Source organism: Prunus avium, chromosome 3, assembly GCF_965620075.1.
Source record: "Prunus avium chromosome 3, drPruAviu1.hap1.1, whole genome shotgun sequence".
Taxonomy (NCBI): Eukaryota; Viridiplantae; Streptophyta; class Magnoliopsida; order Rosales; family Rosaceae; genus Prunus; species Prunus avium.
In genome coordinates, this window is record NC_142286.1 from 3,063,501 (window position 1) to 3,080,404 (window position 16,904).

General features: G+C 38.7%; 2 protein-coding genes and 1 non-coding gene across 3 annotated transcripts; 2 read left to right on the plus strand and 1 right to left on the minus strand.

Moving 5' to 3' along the window:
* The first annotated feature begins 388 nt into the window (after positions 1-388).
* On the plus strand, positions 389-3,757 carry SPL2 (E3 Ubiquitin ligase family protein). Its single transcript, XM_021972768.2, has 5 exons — positions 389-963; positions 1,061-1,333; positions 1,449-1,570; positions 2,384-2,503; positions 3,294-3,757. The coding sequence occupies exons 1-5, from the start codon at positions 601-603 to the stop codon at positions 3,586-3,588; spliced, it is 1,173 nt and encodes a 390-aa protein (XP_021828460.1). The 5' UTR covers positions 389-600; the 3' UTR covers positions 3,589-3,757.
* Positions 3,758-3,987: 230 nt separating this feature from the next.
* Positions 3,988-4,245, plus strand: LOC148295453 (RNase MRP). Its single transcript, XR_015834891.1, has one exon.
* A 31-nt stretch (positions 4,246-4,276) lies between these two features.
* LOC110768898 (GRAS family transcription factor) lies at positions 4,277-6,410 on the minus strand. The gene has a single exon (XM_021972767.2). It carries the CDS (start codon positions 6,194-6,196, stop codon positions 4,547-4,549), a length of 1,650 nt encoding a protein of 549 aa, XP_021828459.2. The 5' UTR covers positions 6,197-6,410; the 3' UTR covers positions 4,277-4,546.
* Positions 6,411-16,904: the final 10,494 nt, after the last annotated feature.

Below are 16,904 nucleotides of genomic sequence, written 5' to 3' on the forward strand. Positions count from 1 at the left end.
TTAAATAGAGGTTAAATGTGAAATAAAAAATTAAATTCTAAAGAGAAGTATTTTACTTTTAAAGTATACTAGACATACTTCTATAAACTGTTTCAACTGTTCATATTTTTATTAAAATAAATTGAATTGGGTTGGATTGAATCCTGAACAATTATTTAGGGAGCAGTATCACGGAAAGGCTAGAATGAGGAGGTTGAGTGAGGAGGTTATTTGAGGAAGTGAAATCTCACCATCAACAACTAAAAACAAATGACATGGGGAGGTACATTGGGGGGTCCACACCCCTTTTAATGATAAGATGGGCCTTCTCAAATAACCTCCTCACATAGTCTCCTCACATAGAAGCTCTTGCAGTATCATGCCACAAGGACAAGGCCCAAATGAAACCGCTCTCGAATAAACTCAACAGCCGAAGTCTGTCAATTACTAAATCACCCATGGTCTTTGATTAAATCTACTAAAAACACCATTACCCGACCTCTCTCTCTCTCTCTCTCTCTCTCTCCAGCCCGCCACCCGCCAGTCACCGCCATATCACCATGTTCTCTCTCATCACTTTCCCCCCCTACCGAACGTAGAAACCAGACGACAAACACAGCAATGTCATCGCACGAGCAAGCCCTAATCTCCCTGGTTTCCCAACTCGCCCTCTCCTTCGACGGCGCCATTTTGGGCGTAGCCCTAGCGTACGCCGCCGTGCGCACCGTCCTCAAGCTCAACTCGGTCTCCTCGGCCCTTCGAAAACTCCATAACGCTCCCTCTGTCCAAGTCTCCGATCTCCGCTCAATCCTCTCCCTCGATCACTCCGACGAATCGCAGCCGTCCGATGCAAAGCTCGTCGTTGTACGCGGCACCGTTGAAGCCAAATCCGCCATCGACGGCAACTGGAACATCCTCAACTCCGGCGTGCTCGTCTCCCAGGGTACAAAGGAAAGAGCCGTGGTTCTTCAGAGAACTCAAACGGTGCGTTTTCTTTTCTTTCGTTGCTGAGAAAATTGAATCTTTGTTATTATTGTTGTGTATTTCGATGAAAACTGAATTGTAAATTGAATTCTTGTAGTGCGTTTATAATGAGTGGAAAGGTTTCGTGGGATGGCCGTCGGATTTGAGAGCTATATTCTCTCGGTCTTGGAGGGAGCGAGAATCGAAGGTTTTCAGAACGGTTCCGTTCATTCTTGCTGAAGGTGGCCGAAGGCCGATTTCGGAGTTTGTTGCTGTGGATATGGATGGATCGAGGCATCCCCTACCTCTTACCACAGTTTATCATCATCTGCATCCTGTTAATCCTTCTCCGTACACATTCCTGGAGGCACTTTTTGGCCATCGGTACCCGGTAAGTTCTGCATTTTGGCTCTCATTTTGCTTGTTAGTATCTGAGTTTTAGTGTTATTTAGCTTCTCATTTTATTACAAATCTTGTAATGTCATTTTTTGTTTCTGGTTTCTAAGGTTGGTTTGCTAGATGAAGAGAAGATTCTTCCATTAGGAAAGGAAATTAGTGCTGTTGGTCTCTGCAGTGTTAAAGACGGAGTACTGGAAATCAAGTCTTGCAAAGACTTTCCCTATTTTCTGTAAGTGGGCTTGTTCTTGAGCATGTTCTCTTGAATCTTCAGTATTGCAGTTGGATATGGAAAAGTGGCTATTCTTACTCTGGCAGATGTGTTCTCTATATTTTCTGCTATGTCTAGGACAGGCTTTTTGATGTAGGATATGGGTGAATTGAGTATTTAGGTAGTTTAGCGGAAGCGAAAACAATGGAAAACAGAAAATAGAACAAAAGGGATAGGTCTGGAATCACTCCAGGGGTTTGGCTTCACACCAAGTAGTCTCCAATCTCTGGAAAATGAGCTTTTCTTTATATCTCAACAACTCAACCCCATAATGAATTACATAGACGGGGTATTTATAATATTCTAACCCTAGAGTGAAAAGGAAAATTAAACTTATTCTAGGAAAGAAATCCTAGTCCAAGTAAAATAGGAAACTTAGAAATCCTTCTGAAATCTGGAAAAACTAAAAATCCTAATGAAAATATTGGTAGGATTTCGGTTGGATTGAGCGACTTCAGTTCTTGTACCCTTCCATCTTAATTGTTATCAAACAGTATAACTTATAGTTTCTTCTATTATAATGTACTGGTGCAGCAGTGCTCTCATCTATTGGATTATTCAGTGGTTAAAAACTAGCATCCCAATTTAAGATTCAGTCCGGTCATCCAGAGGATAGAAATATTATATACAGCTTTACCTTTTTTAATTTTTATTTTTGAAGATTCCAATTCTTTCCTTTATTCCTTCACCCTCCCTGATTGATAATATGTGGCTGTAGGAAGGTCAATTTATTTGTTGCTTGACTGCCCTAAACTGATTTTGTATCTTTTGCAGCTCTGAGATGTCTAAGGATCAGATGGTTGTAGATCTTACATCACGCACAAAAGTACTATTCTGGAGTGGGATTTTTCTTGGTTCAGTGTCAATTGGAGTCCTTGCCTATGCTGTTTCCAGGTACAAATTTCCCTTGAAATGTTAAATTTTTTTACTCCACTCTGCTTCCGAATTCCTGTTCTATCTCGAAAACTATTAAATGTCTGTAGGCTGGTGTTAAGGACAACTTTGTATAATGCTGAAGTTCTGTAATGTGTGTGTAGTTTCCTTCCATGGGATTCATTCAATCATGTTGAATTCCTGATTTCAGTTTCTTTTAACCTTTCTCTTTCATGTCTTGCATGAATAGAGCTGTCCGTCTTTCGATTTTCCTTAACCTAACTTGTCCTTGTCTAGGAGTGGTGGATGAGAAATTTTTTACATAATAAATTTCCATTATGTTGTCCTTATATCTAAAGAGAAAAAAGAAGAAGAGGAGATTGAATAACTCTAGATTTCCTTCTCAACTACTCTACAAAATAGGTGAGAGCTGAGAGAAAGTTGGCTCATGGAAAATGAAAAACTACTGATTTTCTCCATCTTTCCAAACCTATGAACATAAAAGCATCCTTTCTTCTCTCCACTATTCTCCCTTTTGTTTTACCTGGCCTAAAGTGATCCAGAAATAATTTCTTCAAAGATACGTAATTCAGTAAAATAAACATACAGAAATGTATGATGTATTACAAATTCTGTTTTACTTTTGGTCTGATACTACAACTTCCGTAATTATTACACAATTATCTCACTCTGGTATGGGATCTCATCTCACCCATTAGAATTCAAGAGAGGAAAAGGAACTTGTTAAACACTGATGATCACAGTGATCAGAAATGAGTTTCAATAAATTGATTTACAAATATTGTTTCAGGAATTGGAATAGATGGAAAGTGTGGAGGCAGCAAAGGGAGTTACAGCGATCAATCCGTGCCAGCAATGCTGAAGCCCAAAGTCAAGAGGAAGAAGAAGAAGAGGATGCAGGAGATGTCCCAGATGGACAATTGTGTGTCATATGTCTGATGAGGAGAAGGCGATCAGCATTCATTCCTTGCGGGCATCTAGTTTGTTGCCAACTCTGCAGCATATCAATCGAACGGGATGTAGCACCAAAGTGCCCTGTTTGTCGCCAGCAAATACGCACTTCAGTCCGGATATATGATTCTTAACATGAGTTTGCTAGTATTAGGAAGCTAATAGGGGATTTGCATAGTGGCAAAACATACTTGGTTTGACATGTAGTAATTTTGTAACCCCATGAAGTAAATATGGATGTTTTGTGTATATACTTGAAGCTTTATGTGAATCATGTGCAGATGTTCTACAAGGTTTTGGTAATTTCTCTTCCAGCTTGAGTAAAAAGCATAACCATTTCGGCTTAGATGGAGTAAGCTCATTTGAATTTTAGCACCGCTCGCAGGTTTGCATCAAAACAATACGTGTTTGTCTTTTGTTTGGTTCCTTGTCTCTTGCACTGCGTGTAATTATTCCTGTGTTCAGAATCCCACATCGGCTGCACAAGAGCTTTTGAAGTTGTTTATAAACAAGCGTGGATTCTATACAGAGTGATATCTCTGGGCGAAGCGAATGTACCGTGGTTCTGTAAAAGTAATCAGGCTCAGGAAAGTCCCCGGCCCCCCAACTGCAGAGATGCAGGCCTGGAAACAGGTAACCTCCGAGCGCTTGGAGTCTCTTTTACCTTGTGCGATGGGCTGAGACACGTGTGGAGCCTTTGGGCTTCAAGCCCGGAGTATGACTTTGGCCGATTGTACAGTTATTCGCTAGGTCCATTGGACTAACCGAACGGGGCTTACGATCCAGTGGTGTCCTTTTTATTTTCTTGATTTTACTGGTTTAGTTCTCAATGTCTGTGTATGGTGTGGTTTAAAGGAACTGACTTCTTGGTAGTGATGATAAGGCAAAAAAGTATCACAATTTGTTGACCACTGTATATAGGGTTGGGAAGAGCAATGAAATGAAATCAAGGAGATATAGCTGGAAAACTAAATTGCAAAACCAGCATTTACATATACAAACTCTTATACCCTTCGAAATTCAAGACATGAGAAGAGAGAGAGAAACACTCACTGCTACTAACAAATGTTTTGTGTGTGTGTGTGTGTTTTTTTAACTGTTAATTACTTTCACATCAGTCTTCCACAATGAACAAAAAGAAACAGGCTGCCCTTTCCACCACAACCCTGCACACCCATCTTTCTCATCCACTCTCATCTCCCAGTTGCTGTCATACTTCCTCAGCAAGGCTCTTCCTCCATCTATGGCATCCTCTGTAAACACCTGCCCTACAAACCCTACCCCCCTCATTCTCTCACACCATTTCTCCTTCCCTTCATTCATCTCTCCACGGTTTGTCAAAGCCTTTGCTGCCTCTCCTTCCATCACTCTCCTCTCATCGCTCTCTCGCCCTTTGAACGCCGAGCTAGTTGAGTCTAAGAACCTCCACAAGTACTCCACTTGCCGCGAAAACCCCGTGGTGAAGTCCCCACAATTGTTGCAGCTACACTCCATGTTGTTCTCACTTAGGATCACCCCCTTTGGCTCCATGTTTCTCAGTGCTTTCAAGAACTCAGTTCTTTCATCCGGGGTGTTGTGGTTCAAGTTGTGGAGTCTAAATTGCACACAGACAATCAACATTTCGTCGTTGGAGGTGTCAATCACTTGAGCATTTAGACTTTGTAATGGTTGAATGTCGAGGCGGTTGATCTGTAAATTGATATTCATGGACTTGGCAAAACTAAGAAGCCTAAAGGAGAAATTGTCACCAGGAGGACCCATTGAAAATGGGGTCTCTCTGTTCTCTCTGTTTTGGTTATTTTCAGTGTTGGCAGCAGCAGAAACAACTGTGATCTTCACCAATGGGGGAGGACCACCCGGCCTCCGAGTCAAGGCCTCAAGCAGAGTAGGCCATTGCATACCATGAGACACACCAACATCAACAATGTGAAGGTTTCGGGTTCGATCAGATTCTTCAGCAATAAGTTGAAGAATTGAAGAGTTTGCAATGTTATTTGGGAAAGCAAACCATGGACTAACCTCATAGAATTTGAGCAGAGACTTTTGGAAAAATCTTGGCTCTGTGGAAGCAAAAGTAACAGGTGGTGCTGAGGCAGAGCCATTGGGGGCAGAGGAGGACAGATGCTGATTCAGTGCTCGGAGGCCATGAGCCGCCAGGCGGTGGTTGGCGTCGCCTGTAAGAGAGGCAAGTTCATGCAGAACATACAGAAGGTGTTGGACACGTGTCAGATTCCCACCTGTGATGGCTAAAGCACAAGGGTTTAGCAACTGCTCTGCCCACCTCCCCTCCTTGCTATTACCGTTATTACAGTTATTCCCTGTAGTCTTAGCTGTGCCTTTTTTGTTCCCATTTGTTCTCTTAACTGGCACCACTACTTCTTCAACTAATTGGTCCCCCTGGCCCGCATGACTGATCGGACGGACATGATTCTTCTGATCAATGTGTTGGTCATCGGAGACTTTTCGTTTCTTGGACGAATCAGATGGCGACTGATGATTCAAATTTGTGGGATTTGGGGGCCTTGTGGTGGTAGGGAAAGCAATGCTACTAGGGTTGTTGAGAGAAGTAGAAGTGGTGTTGGAATGAATCAGATCATGGCTCTCATCCCACCATGGAAGGCCATTGATGTCATTTGAATGGTAAGGATCATCCAAGAAAGTTGGGAAGAAAGTAACTGAATCTTCAAGCCAGTCCAGGATGTGATCTGAAGTTGAGTTTGGTTCTGGTTCTTGAGTGGTCATTGTGATGGTGGGCTGTTGAGACAAGATGTGATGATGTGTTTGATGAGAGAAAGAGAGGAAGAGGAGGAAGAGGAGGAAGATGAGAGAGAGAGATTAATATGGTTTGTGGGGGGTGACTAAGTTTGATCATTGACCAAAAAAGGAGAGAGAGAGAGAGAGAGCAAAGGTTTAGAATTGGTTTTCTCTGAAATGTGTTAAATTAATGGATTAGGGCAATGGTGGTGATTGAAAGAGACAAAGGAAGGCATTTTCTAATGTTGGGTGTGCTGTTAATTTGTTGGATGTGATGTTTGATTATGGATTTTTAACTCTAATATCTCTTGTGTGTCTTGGGTGGTTAACTTATCCTTTGGTATGTCATGCTAGTGGAGAGATCCACAAATTACGATTAGAGAGAGAGAGAGAGAGAGAGAGAGAGAGAGAGATGAACTTGTTTCAAACTGTGATGGGTTGAATTTGAATAGTCTGCGGACGGCAGATTCTGCTTCAAGAAATTAAAAATAAAAAAACTATAGAGTTTTTGTTTGTTACTGCTTCGTGCTCTTGGAGAGACTCTAAATATGTTTGGTTTTGTCCTCCTGGGACCAGGTAGACTTTTTTTGTGTTGTTAAATATATGTTTTAACAATTTTTTTTTTTTATAGCAATGACCAGTGTGGTATGATTTTCTTAGGCACAAGAGGACCAATTAGAGAATTTGAGTAGCTATACCTTACTTCTCTCTCCCAACCCAACAATGAATTTACACCTCTTTTTCTCAGTGAATGAGAGAATACTTGTAATTCCTCATCCTGAATCTAAATCTATTATTGGCAGAATAACAAATAATCTAAGGTCGAGTGGTTCAAGGCGTAAAATTGGAACTGTTAGACTTTTGCTTACCGAGAGTTCGAATCCCTCTCTTTCCATACTCGTCAATATATGTAGTGTTAATTTTCCTCACCATATGTCACAAGATAATGTTGTTAATTTTCCTGAACTCCACCACCTAATTGACGATAAATTAAATTAGCCAAAGTATTTCATTTGACTAAGCAAGAGGTGCATATCAATATCAAATTGACAAAATAAAAAGCTCGTCACTTGGGAAATATCAATGCCAATTTGTGTCCAGCAAGTTTAGGCGTTTTATGATATCCATGCTTCAACTTGAGTTGAGTGGGATTTCTATTAGAATTTCTTCCATTGTTCTAAGGAACACATTCACATGCATGTTCATTGGAATTGTCATCATGGTCTGTTGAATGGCATTGAGGCTAACTTTCAGGGAAAATCTGCTCCAGCTTCCTCTGATTTGTAAAGAAAAACTGGTACTAACTACTAATAATTATCTAATGTAATTGTAACTGGATAATTCTAGAATTATAGGACAACTAGTGGCTGAAATACTTTATAGATAGTTGGTTATTTTACACAACCGACTTGTCTAATAATTTGCCGACTTAGATAGTCGGTTTAGCACCTCTATAAATATGCATACAGCCCCCATATGTAATCAAGCTGAAAAACTATCAGCTCCTATATCTAAATCTAAGTTCCATATCTAAAGCTTTGTACCTTTCCTCCCTTCATTCAAATAAAATTACTTGTAGGTTTCTTCACTTGGGTTTGTTAAGTTTGCAGGTATACTTAGGTTTGGGCTTTAAATTGTCTATTTCCCATATTATGCACTGGATTTGGGCTTCAAAACCACTTTGTCTTCTTTTTAGTCCTGCAAATCACTGATAAAAAACAAACAATCAGTCGAGTGTGGTTACCACAGTGGTTGTGTCCCTCCCCCTTCCTCCCTGCTTGGCACCTAGATCGAAACCCTAGAGTTTCTTTCCTCCAAAAGTAACCAAAAACCAAAAAAACAAACAACCAAATCTTAACGACTCAGAAACCACAACTAAATCTCAACTCAATGATAATTTTAATTAATGTCTATAATTGGAGAACTTGATAAAGATGTGTGGAACAGAAATTCAATAATTTGGTTCATATTCCTGCTTTGAATAAACTGCTACTACCCGTTATTAATACATGATTGATGTGTTAATACATGCTTGAACTATTTGATACAGATGTGAAAAAATAAAGATATGAGGGATCAAAATACATGCTTGAACGGTGTTTTTGAAGGATCAAAATACAGATGTGAAGAAATTATAACACAAAATCAAACTATATCACCCATTCAAATCCGTCTTTAGCTTCAATGTCTCAACTGAGAGAGCTTTTGGTCAATTTCAAATTGGAGAAGAGCTCAAATGTATACGTTGTATTGTAGTTTTTTATTTATTTAAATTTTTTATATCAAGTGATATTGTCATAATGTAGACGCAAAAGGGTCAATACATCATCAAGAAAATATCCAACCATAGTCATAAAGGTTAAGACAGATTTGCTGCATAAAACCAACAGACTAGGTTAAACCAAACATCGTCGCCAACATGCTTAGCTAATACACATTTGCTGTATAAAGCCAGCAGACTCGTTAAACACATTTGCTGCATAAAGCCTAAAATTAGTGAGATTACAATAGAAAATGACCAAGCTGTGCTCACCAAAACTATAACTTTCCCCAAATAAAATTAATAAAGAATTGTCTAGTACATAACCATGAGGGAAGTAAACGATGTAATAATAAAAAATGATCTAGGCATCAAAGTTTATCAAGTAAACGAGTCCAGAGTCAATAAAATGTCAGAATTTGCGACATCCGAGACTAGATCAAACATTAGTATAAAATTTTAATCATCTCCCCAACATTAGGCCAAATGCATTAGTTAGAGCAATCAACCAAATACTAAAAAATGTTAAGTTCTGCTGGCGGCCAAGGCTAGCTCTTGAAAATGAAGAGGGAGAAAACTTGATGCTTCTTTTAGCTTTAAAGTAGGAGGTAAAGTTTCTCACATTTTACTCAGAATTTGTTCAGTTTTTTCTCTCTTTGTTTTTGGTATGATTGTTGTTTCGTGTTGTTCACTCAGAATTTTGTTCAGTTTGTTAATAACTTCGGCATTTCCTGCTGGATGTGAATGGTGTTCTACATCATTTGCCGTCAAAGAACCATAAAGATACAAAAGCCATTGGCCAGCACATGTCCCTTTTCCTTCTCTCTCCTCTCTCCCTCTCTTTCAAAATAAAATGGCTTCTTCTACTTGATGGGTTTCTCTTGTTAGGAGATTACTTTTAACTAAATATGCTGTTTTAGTTGCTTATTATTTTGGGCTTACTTTTTATGTTATGTTATTTTTTAAAGATTCCTCATTTTGAACATGCATTAAGATAAAGGTTTTGAAATCTTATGCATCTGGATATCGAAATTGTTGCAGTTCACCCCCTGGCCTACTGATTGGTTTACATTGATACTTATTAAAACATATTCTTGAACTATTGATCCCTTGATTCTATCGAATTGATCATCTCTCTGTTACATATTGTTAGTTGAAGGGAGAAGAGAGGCTTAGAGAATAGTTAGTTTACTATTTAGGACAATATTGTTTATGTAGAATAGAAAGCTTTTGAAAGGGTAACAAAATAATTTTATTTTATTAAGAAGGGTACAAGACTTTAGAATTGGATACAAGAGTTGGCTGGGAGTTAGACAAGCTATAGCTTCAGTTTTCACTTGATTACAATTTTGTATAGGCATCAAGCCTATATATAGGAGATTACAACCGACATAGCACAAGTTCCACCGACTTGGCTTGTACATTTACAGTCACTAGATTATATAACTTTCTAGACTTAACTATATTATTCTAATATAATATCTAGTTAATGTAGTCTTGCTCTAGAGAATTCCTCCATTGATATTTGTCTTTAGCCATAATTTTTCACATGATTCTAGATTTCTCTAGTTATAGTTAATAGATATTTCTAACTTCTACTTTCTCTCAATCTTTCTTGATTTTTCTATATTATTCTAGTACAAATGTGTATTACTTTTTAACACTCCTCCTTAATGCACATTTGTGTTACTCCGAGCATGCTTCGTAGCAGTTCGAATTTTGGTCTTGGAAGTGACTTAGTGAAGATGTCTGCAATTTGCTCCTCTGTCTTGCAGTACTTGAGCTCAACTTCTTTGTTTGCTGAGACTTCTCGTAAGAAGTGATGCTTGATGGCGATATGCTTTGTCTTGCTGTGGAATACTGGATTCTTCGCCATTGCTATAGCAGACTTGTTGTCGCAAAGTATTTCAGTAGCTTTTGTTTGGCACTCTCCCATATCTTTAAATATTCTTCTGAGCCAAATAGCTTGGCATGCTGAACTTGCTGCTGCTACGTACTCGGCTTCTGCTGATGATTGAGCCACAGTCTCTTCTTTCTTTGATGACCATGAAAATATTCCTGATCCAATTGTAAATGCATAGCCTGATGTGCTTTTCATGTCATCCACTGATCCAGCCCAATCACTGTCTGTGTAGCCAAATAGTCTTGGATTTGTAGTAGGCTTATACCATAAGCCATAGTCAATTGTGCCTTGCAAGTATCTTAATATTCTTTTTGCTGCTCCATAGTGTATTTGACTTGGATTTTGCATAAATCTTGATAGTAGGCTTGTTGCGTACATGATGTCAGGTCTTGTTGTTGTTAAGTGTAGGGGCTTTTTTTCTTCTGGCGGCAGGTGGGCTTAGCTGATGAAATTGTCCCCTTTGTCTGAGTTCGAAAATTAAGCCCTAAAATGCTTCGAAAGGGCAGCAGGGCCTTAGGAAGTATTTTGGTTACCTTCACCAACCAAAACAACAGCAACTTACAGATAATTTCTTCATGCTTACAGATAAAATCTTGGGCTTGGCATGGAAGCAAAATCAACATGAGTTTAGCACTGAGGGAAAATTAAGTGTTTCTAGGGGAAAGATGGGGTATTAAGGTAGGAGATGAAAGGGTTTTGCAGAGAGGTTTGGTTGAGATTGAGGGAAAGAGAGAAATGGGTGACTTGAGTATCACTTCCGGCAGCTCGTCGGTGACTCTGAGCAGCCTGCCAGAAGAGGAAAAAATGAGGGGAATAAAGGTGATAGACCAGCAAAGCACAAAAATTAGTGAGCTTGCAGGTAGGAGAGGAAGCTTGCTCTCCCTAGTGTGTGTTGTGTTGGGTAGAGAGGGGTCCTATTTATAGCTGCTGGGATTTGCTCTTCTCCAAGAAACCCTAATGGTTTCCTCCCAATCTAGCTAAGCTTTCCTCCTTCTTTCTTCTCCTCCCTCTTGACTTACCTTATGGTGGCAACAATTAGCTCTGCCCAATCCCACAAAATCAGAGACTTTTGGGGGCTCAAGGCTTCCTCCCTTGGCTGCTTCAGAGGAGAGCCTCTTTTTTCACCCATCTTCTTTCTCTTCTTTCTTCCTTTTTCCATGGCCAAATTTGATGAAGGAAAGAAAATGGGTTTGTATGCTGGTTCAAGGGATGGCATCCCTCCTTGCGTGCTAATATCCCTTGGTTCCTTGAAGGATTTTTGCTTGGAACTTGCTCCCCCATATGCTGGAACCTCTAGCAGCTTTATTCAATAAACCTTCAGACCTCCCCCTTCGTGGCTTTTGTTCTCCCAGCCAGCTGGGGTAATTGTATGGGCCAAGATGGCTCATTAAGTAAGTGGGCTTTTTGGTTGAGTCAATAGGCTACTTTTTGATTGGGCTATTTTCATTAAACGTTTGGGCTTTTGGTAAGGTTCATAGGCTATTTTGACTGGGCTATTTCTTCCTCTTGTGCTCACCCACATGTTTGGGCCTAAGAAATGGGCTTGAGTCCCGAGGCTCTCAAGCGACTCGGGGCTTCCATTTCTCGGCCCATCAATGGGCCTCATGTTGATTTATTACCATCCATACCACAACCCACTCAAGCAAGCCCCGGGCATTTGAATGGCTTGGGCCCACTTAAGCTTGTAGCGCGACGTGTTGCTTATTTGCTTGGCGTGGCATGTGTGCAAGCGTGTATGACGAACTTTCGCGTGCCCTAATTGGGCTTCTCCTCGGTAAGGTATTGCATTGGGCCGAGAATTTATTTGGGCCGAACCGTGGATTTTTTGGGCCTCAACATTAAGTATAGTAAGCTCCCAATGAGACTTCTGTAAACTGATTCATTAGCTTTTCTTGATCCATCTTCTTTTCTTAATTTCTCATTGGTAATAAGTGGAGTAGCTACAGTCTTGCACCCGTACATTTTGAACTTTTTCAAAAGATTCTCAGTGTACTTTTTCTGGCATATGAAGATTCCATCTTCTTGGTTTATTTCGATGCCCAAAAAATAGTGCATCAACCCAAGGTCACTCATCTCAAATGTTTTCATCATATCTTTTTTGAACTCTTGAATTATTTCTTCATTGTTTCCTGTGTAGATGAGGTCATCCACATATAGAGAGACGATTAAGATATCGGACTTACCTTGAGTTTTGGTGTAGAGAGTGGGCTTGCTTTTGCTCCTTCTGAAGCATGCGTTGATGAAGTATTTGTCTATGTTGGAGAAGATGCTTTCATCTCCAATCATGTGGTTACTACAGCCGCTGTCAATATACCATTTCTTGTTGGTTCCTTCTGGTGTGGCTTGATGAGCATAAAACACATGCTCATTCTTCTCACTATTCTCTGAGTAATTGGCTTGATAGTTCTTGATCCGACAGTCTTTTTCTATGTGCCCAAATTTTTTACAATTTCGACATTTGGGCTTGCCACGGAACCAACAATATTTTTCTAGATGGTTTGTGTTTTTACACACCCCGCAGGGAGGATAGATTTTTCTTTCCTTTATTTCATTTTTATTTTCCCAATTCTTATTGGATTTATAATTTTCTCTTCTAGAACTTTCTCCAAATTTCCTTTCCCCTTCTTTAGTTTTCTGAGACCTTAAATTTAGTTTTGACTGAAAGGCACTTTCAACTGAATTTTCATTTCGCCTACTCAGTCTTTTCTCATAAGCTTCAAGAGAGCCCATTAGTTCTGTCACTGACAGACTAGTTAAATCTTTTGTCTGTTCAATGGTAGTAACTATCGGATCATACTTATCAGGAAGACTTATAAGTATTTTTTCTACAATTATTGAATCATTAATATTTTCTCCATAGGCTCTCAATTGATTGATTATTATTTTTATTTTAGCATAATAGTCTTGTGTGGTCTCAGAATCCTTCATTTTAATGTTTGCAAACTCTCTTCTCAAAGTTTGTAGTTTAACAGCACGTACCTTGGCATTGCCTTGAAATTCCTCCTTTAAGGTATTCCATGCTTCCCTTACAGTTGTGGCTCCCATGATCCTTGGAAAAATCGTATCATGCAAGGCTTGTTGCAGGGCATATAAGGCCTTTGCATCTTTTTGTTGATCCTTCTTCAGTTGCCTCAACTGCTCCACCGTTGGATTTTCTGGATTATTGAAGCCACTATCAACTATGTCCCATAAGTCCTGAGACATAAAATAGGTCTTCATTTTAATACTCCAAAAGTCATAGTTTTCTCCTGAGAAAATAGGAAGAGGGTCAGAGTTTTGGCTAGTGGTAGACATGATGGAGGACTAGAGTGAACCAACGCCCAAGGTTGATCGGAACAAGCTCTGATACCACTGTTAGTTGAAGGGAGAAGAGAGGCTTAGAGAATAGTTAGTTTACTATTTAGGACAATATTGTTTATGTGGAATAGAAAGCTTTTGAAAGGGTAACAAGATAATTTTATTTTATTAAGAAGGGTACAAGGCTTTAGAATTGGATACAAGAGTTGGCTGGGAGTTAGACAAGCTGTAGCTTCAGTTTTCACTTGATTACAATTTTGTATAGGCATCAAGCCTATATATAGGAGATTACAACCGACATAGCACAAGTTCCACCGACTTGGCTTGTACATTTACAGCCACTAGATTATATAACTTTCTAGACTTAACTATATTATTCTAATATAATATCTAGTTAATGTAGTCTTGCTCTAGAGAATTCCTCCATTGATATTTGTCTTTAGCCATAATTTTTCACATGATTCTAGATTTCTCTAGTTATAGTTAATAGATATTTCTAACTTCTACTTTCTCTCAATCTTTCTTGATTTTTCTATATTATTCTAGTACAAATGTGTATTACTTTTTAACAGATATCAATGAGCTGAAACGCATATGTCAGTGTCTCATTTTAGTTATTCCCTCCTTTGCAGGTGCCTGTAGTTACTTTCCATTTCTCCAGTATACACACATATATGTCACTATGAGCAACTCTAAGCTGCGGGTAGATGTCGTCAGCGCCTATGATCTTTTGCCTACAGATGGGCAAGGCTCATTAACTTTGATGGTCAGAGGCTCCTTACCACCATTATAGAAAAGAATCTTAATCCAGATTGGAATGAAAGCTTCTGCTTCAACATTTTCGATCCTTCGAATTGTCACAACCTTACTCTCGATGCATGTGTCTACAGTAGTGCCACAGCTACCTACCTCCTCAAGATCGTTTCTTGGAAAGATTAGCCTAACTGGGAATTTATTTTGCTCTTATTCTGATGCTGCTGTTACGCATTACCCTTTGAATAAAAAGCGTTGTCTCTCATGGTCCTCTGTAAGAGGAGAGCTCGGCCTAAAGGTTTATGTTACTCATGACCCATCAATTAGGCCCTCCACCCCAATTGTTGTTGTTGGAGCTGTTAAACCGTTTCGATTTGGTTCCTGTGATGGTAGAGTAAAATTCCCCATTAACTTGAAAACCATTTATAGTGGACAAGTCAACTTTCTTTTTGGGTCTTAAGAAATTGAGAAATTGAGAAAATTTTAGCAATGCCTCTTTTTCTTCTTTTTTTTTGGGTCGAAATGCATCTTCATTCAAGAACAGGGGGAAAACACCCTGGGCAAACAACAGACAGAAGCAAAGCCAAGAAGGATACCACCAAACCACAAGCCAGCTAGGTGGAAAAATTATCTAAACTTCAACTATAGACCTTGTTTCACTTTGCACTCTAAACTTTATATTTGGTTTTGAGCCCTCTTAATCTTTCAAAAATGTGTAATGTTCCATTTTCCGTCAAGTTTGTTAATTCCTTAGTCAAATTCAGGGACATTTATATCCATTCAAGTTAGAATATGGTTTGACCCACTTAAACCCTAATTGACTTAACTCATTCTTTCCTGTAAATCCTAATTTTAGAGCATCTACAATCATGCTCCCTATTTTTTAGTTAAAATTTAGCTAAAAACACACAAAAGTTATTTTAGGAGCTTCTTTAAAATTTGAACTCCAATCATACTCCCTACTTTAGGGAGTCATAGATATTAAATAGTTAACATTAATTAAAAGTTTAAACTATGCATAAAACAAAGCATTACTAAATTATAGAGAGCCAATAGGAGTCTTCTCTCTCTCCTTAGATTTAGGAGCTCATGAGGTCTCCTTCTTTTAGGAGGTGGATAGGGAGCTTGGTTGGAGTTATATTTTTTCCAATTCCTACCTAAAATTTGTCTAAAGAGATGATTTAGGGAGTTCATTATGGATGCTCTTACTGGACAAAAAAGAAAATGGAAAAGGATGAAAATTAGGCTTCGATGGGCAAAAATGGGTTATGAAGGGACGAATGGGCTGAGTCAATTAGGATTTAAGTGGGTCAAACCAAATCCTAACTTGAATGGACATAAATGCCCCTGAAATTGACAAGAGGAATTAATAAACTTAACGGAAAGGGAACATTGACACGTTTTGAAAGATTAAGGAAGCTCCAAACCAAATTGAAAGTTCAGAGAACAAAGTAAAACAATATTTATAGTTCACGGGGCATTGCTGAAAAAAAAAAGGGAGTTTCACTAAAATACCCAAAATGGGGGCTGAAATTATAAAAATACCCAACACCCAAAACACTTTATAAACATACCCAAAACTCTTCATTACACATTACACACACTCAAAACCCATTTATAAACATACTCAAAACCCATCATTACACACATACCAAAAACCCATTTTGGGTATGTTTTTATGTTTAAATAGTGCTTGGGTATTTTTATAAATACATGTCTAGGATTGGTTATTTTTATAAATATCTATAAAAAAAAACCCCTTAAGAAATTGTGGATACGGAGCAGGTTTATGGGAAATTGAAAGTATATTTAAATGGATAATTTGTGTATATTGTTAGAATCTTAAAATTGTGTACCATATGAAGAAGAAGAGTTTAATTATATTGACTTTTCAAGTCGTTGTTTAGTATTTTGTGTCTCTATTCGACTAGATCAAACTTTAATTTCTTCATATAATATCCTCCACATGCATCATGCCAATTGCAGGCTGCAAAGTTCATACATCACACGCATATGTACGACTGGATTAAACTTTGAAGTTAATTTCTAAATAATATCTACTTGCGCCAATCGCTGCCATCAATTCTTATGTTTTTTTTTTTTTGGGGTCAAACATCAACTTCTTATGACTCCAATTTCTCTTTGATATAACATTTCACTTAGAGAAATTCTTTCCAGATGATCGGGTACAATTTTGGAACTTACTAGTCTGCAACTTTTTTACCAAAAAGAGAAGAAATGATTGGATCAAAATGTAGAATCACAAGTTCATCATCATAAACATGAACATCAGTCGTCTGTTGTCATTTGTGCTGTGTTAAATGTCTACAATTTGCTCCAACGAAAAAAATAAACAAAACAAAGGACATACCTAAAATAGCAGTCAAAGACCAAGCATCCATTTCCACTGCAGGAGAGTGAATAATTGTGCCACAGCTGCTGCAAAGCCGTTTGGGAAATATCACATGCCTATTTCGTAGGCA

Excerpts from the sequence above, each read along its gene's own strand:
- SPL2 (XM_021972768.2), top strand. The coding sequence starts at position 601 with ATGTCATCGCACGAGCAAGCCCTAATCTCCCTGGTTTCCCAACTCGCC. Across the intron at positions 964-1,060 it reads TTCTTCAGAGAACTCAAACG|TGCGTTTATAATGAGTGGAA; the intron begins GTGCGTTTTCTT and ends GAATTCTTGTAG. Across the intron at positions 2,504-3,293 it reads CTTGCCTATGCTGTTTCCAG|GAATTGGAATAGATGGAAAG; the intron begins GTACAAATTTCC and ends ATATTGTTTCAG.
- LOC110768898 (XM_021972767.2), bottom strand. The coding sequence starts at position 6,196 with ATGACCACTCAAGAACCAGAACCAAACTCAACTTCAGATCACATCCTG.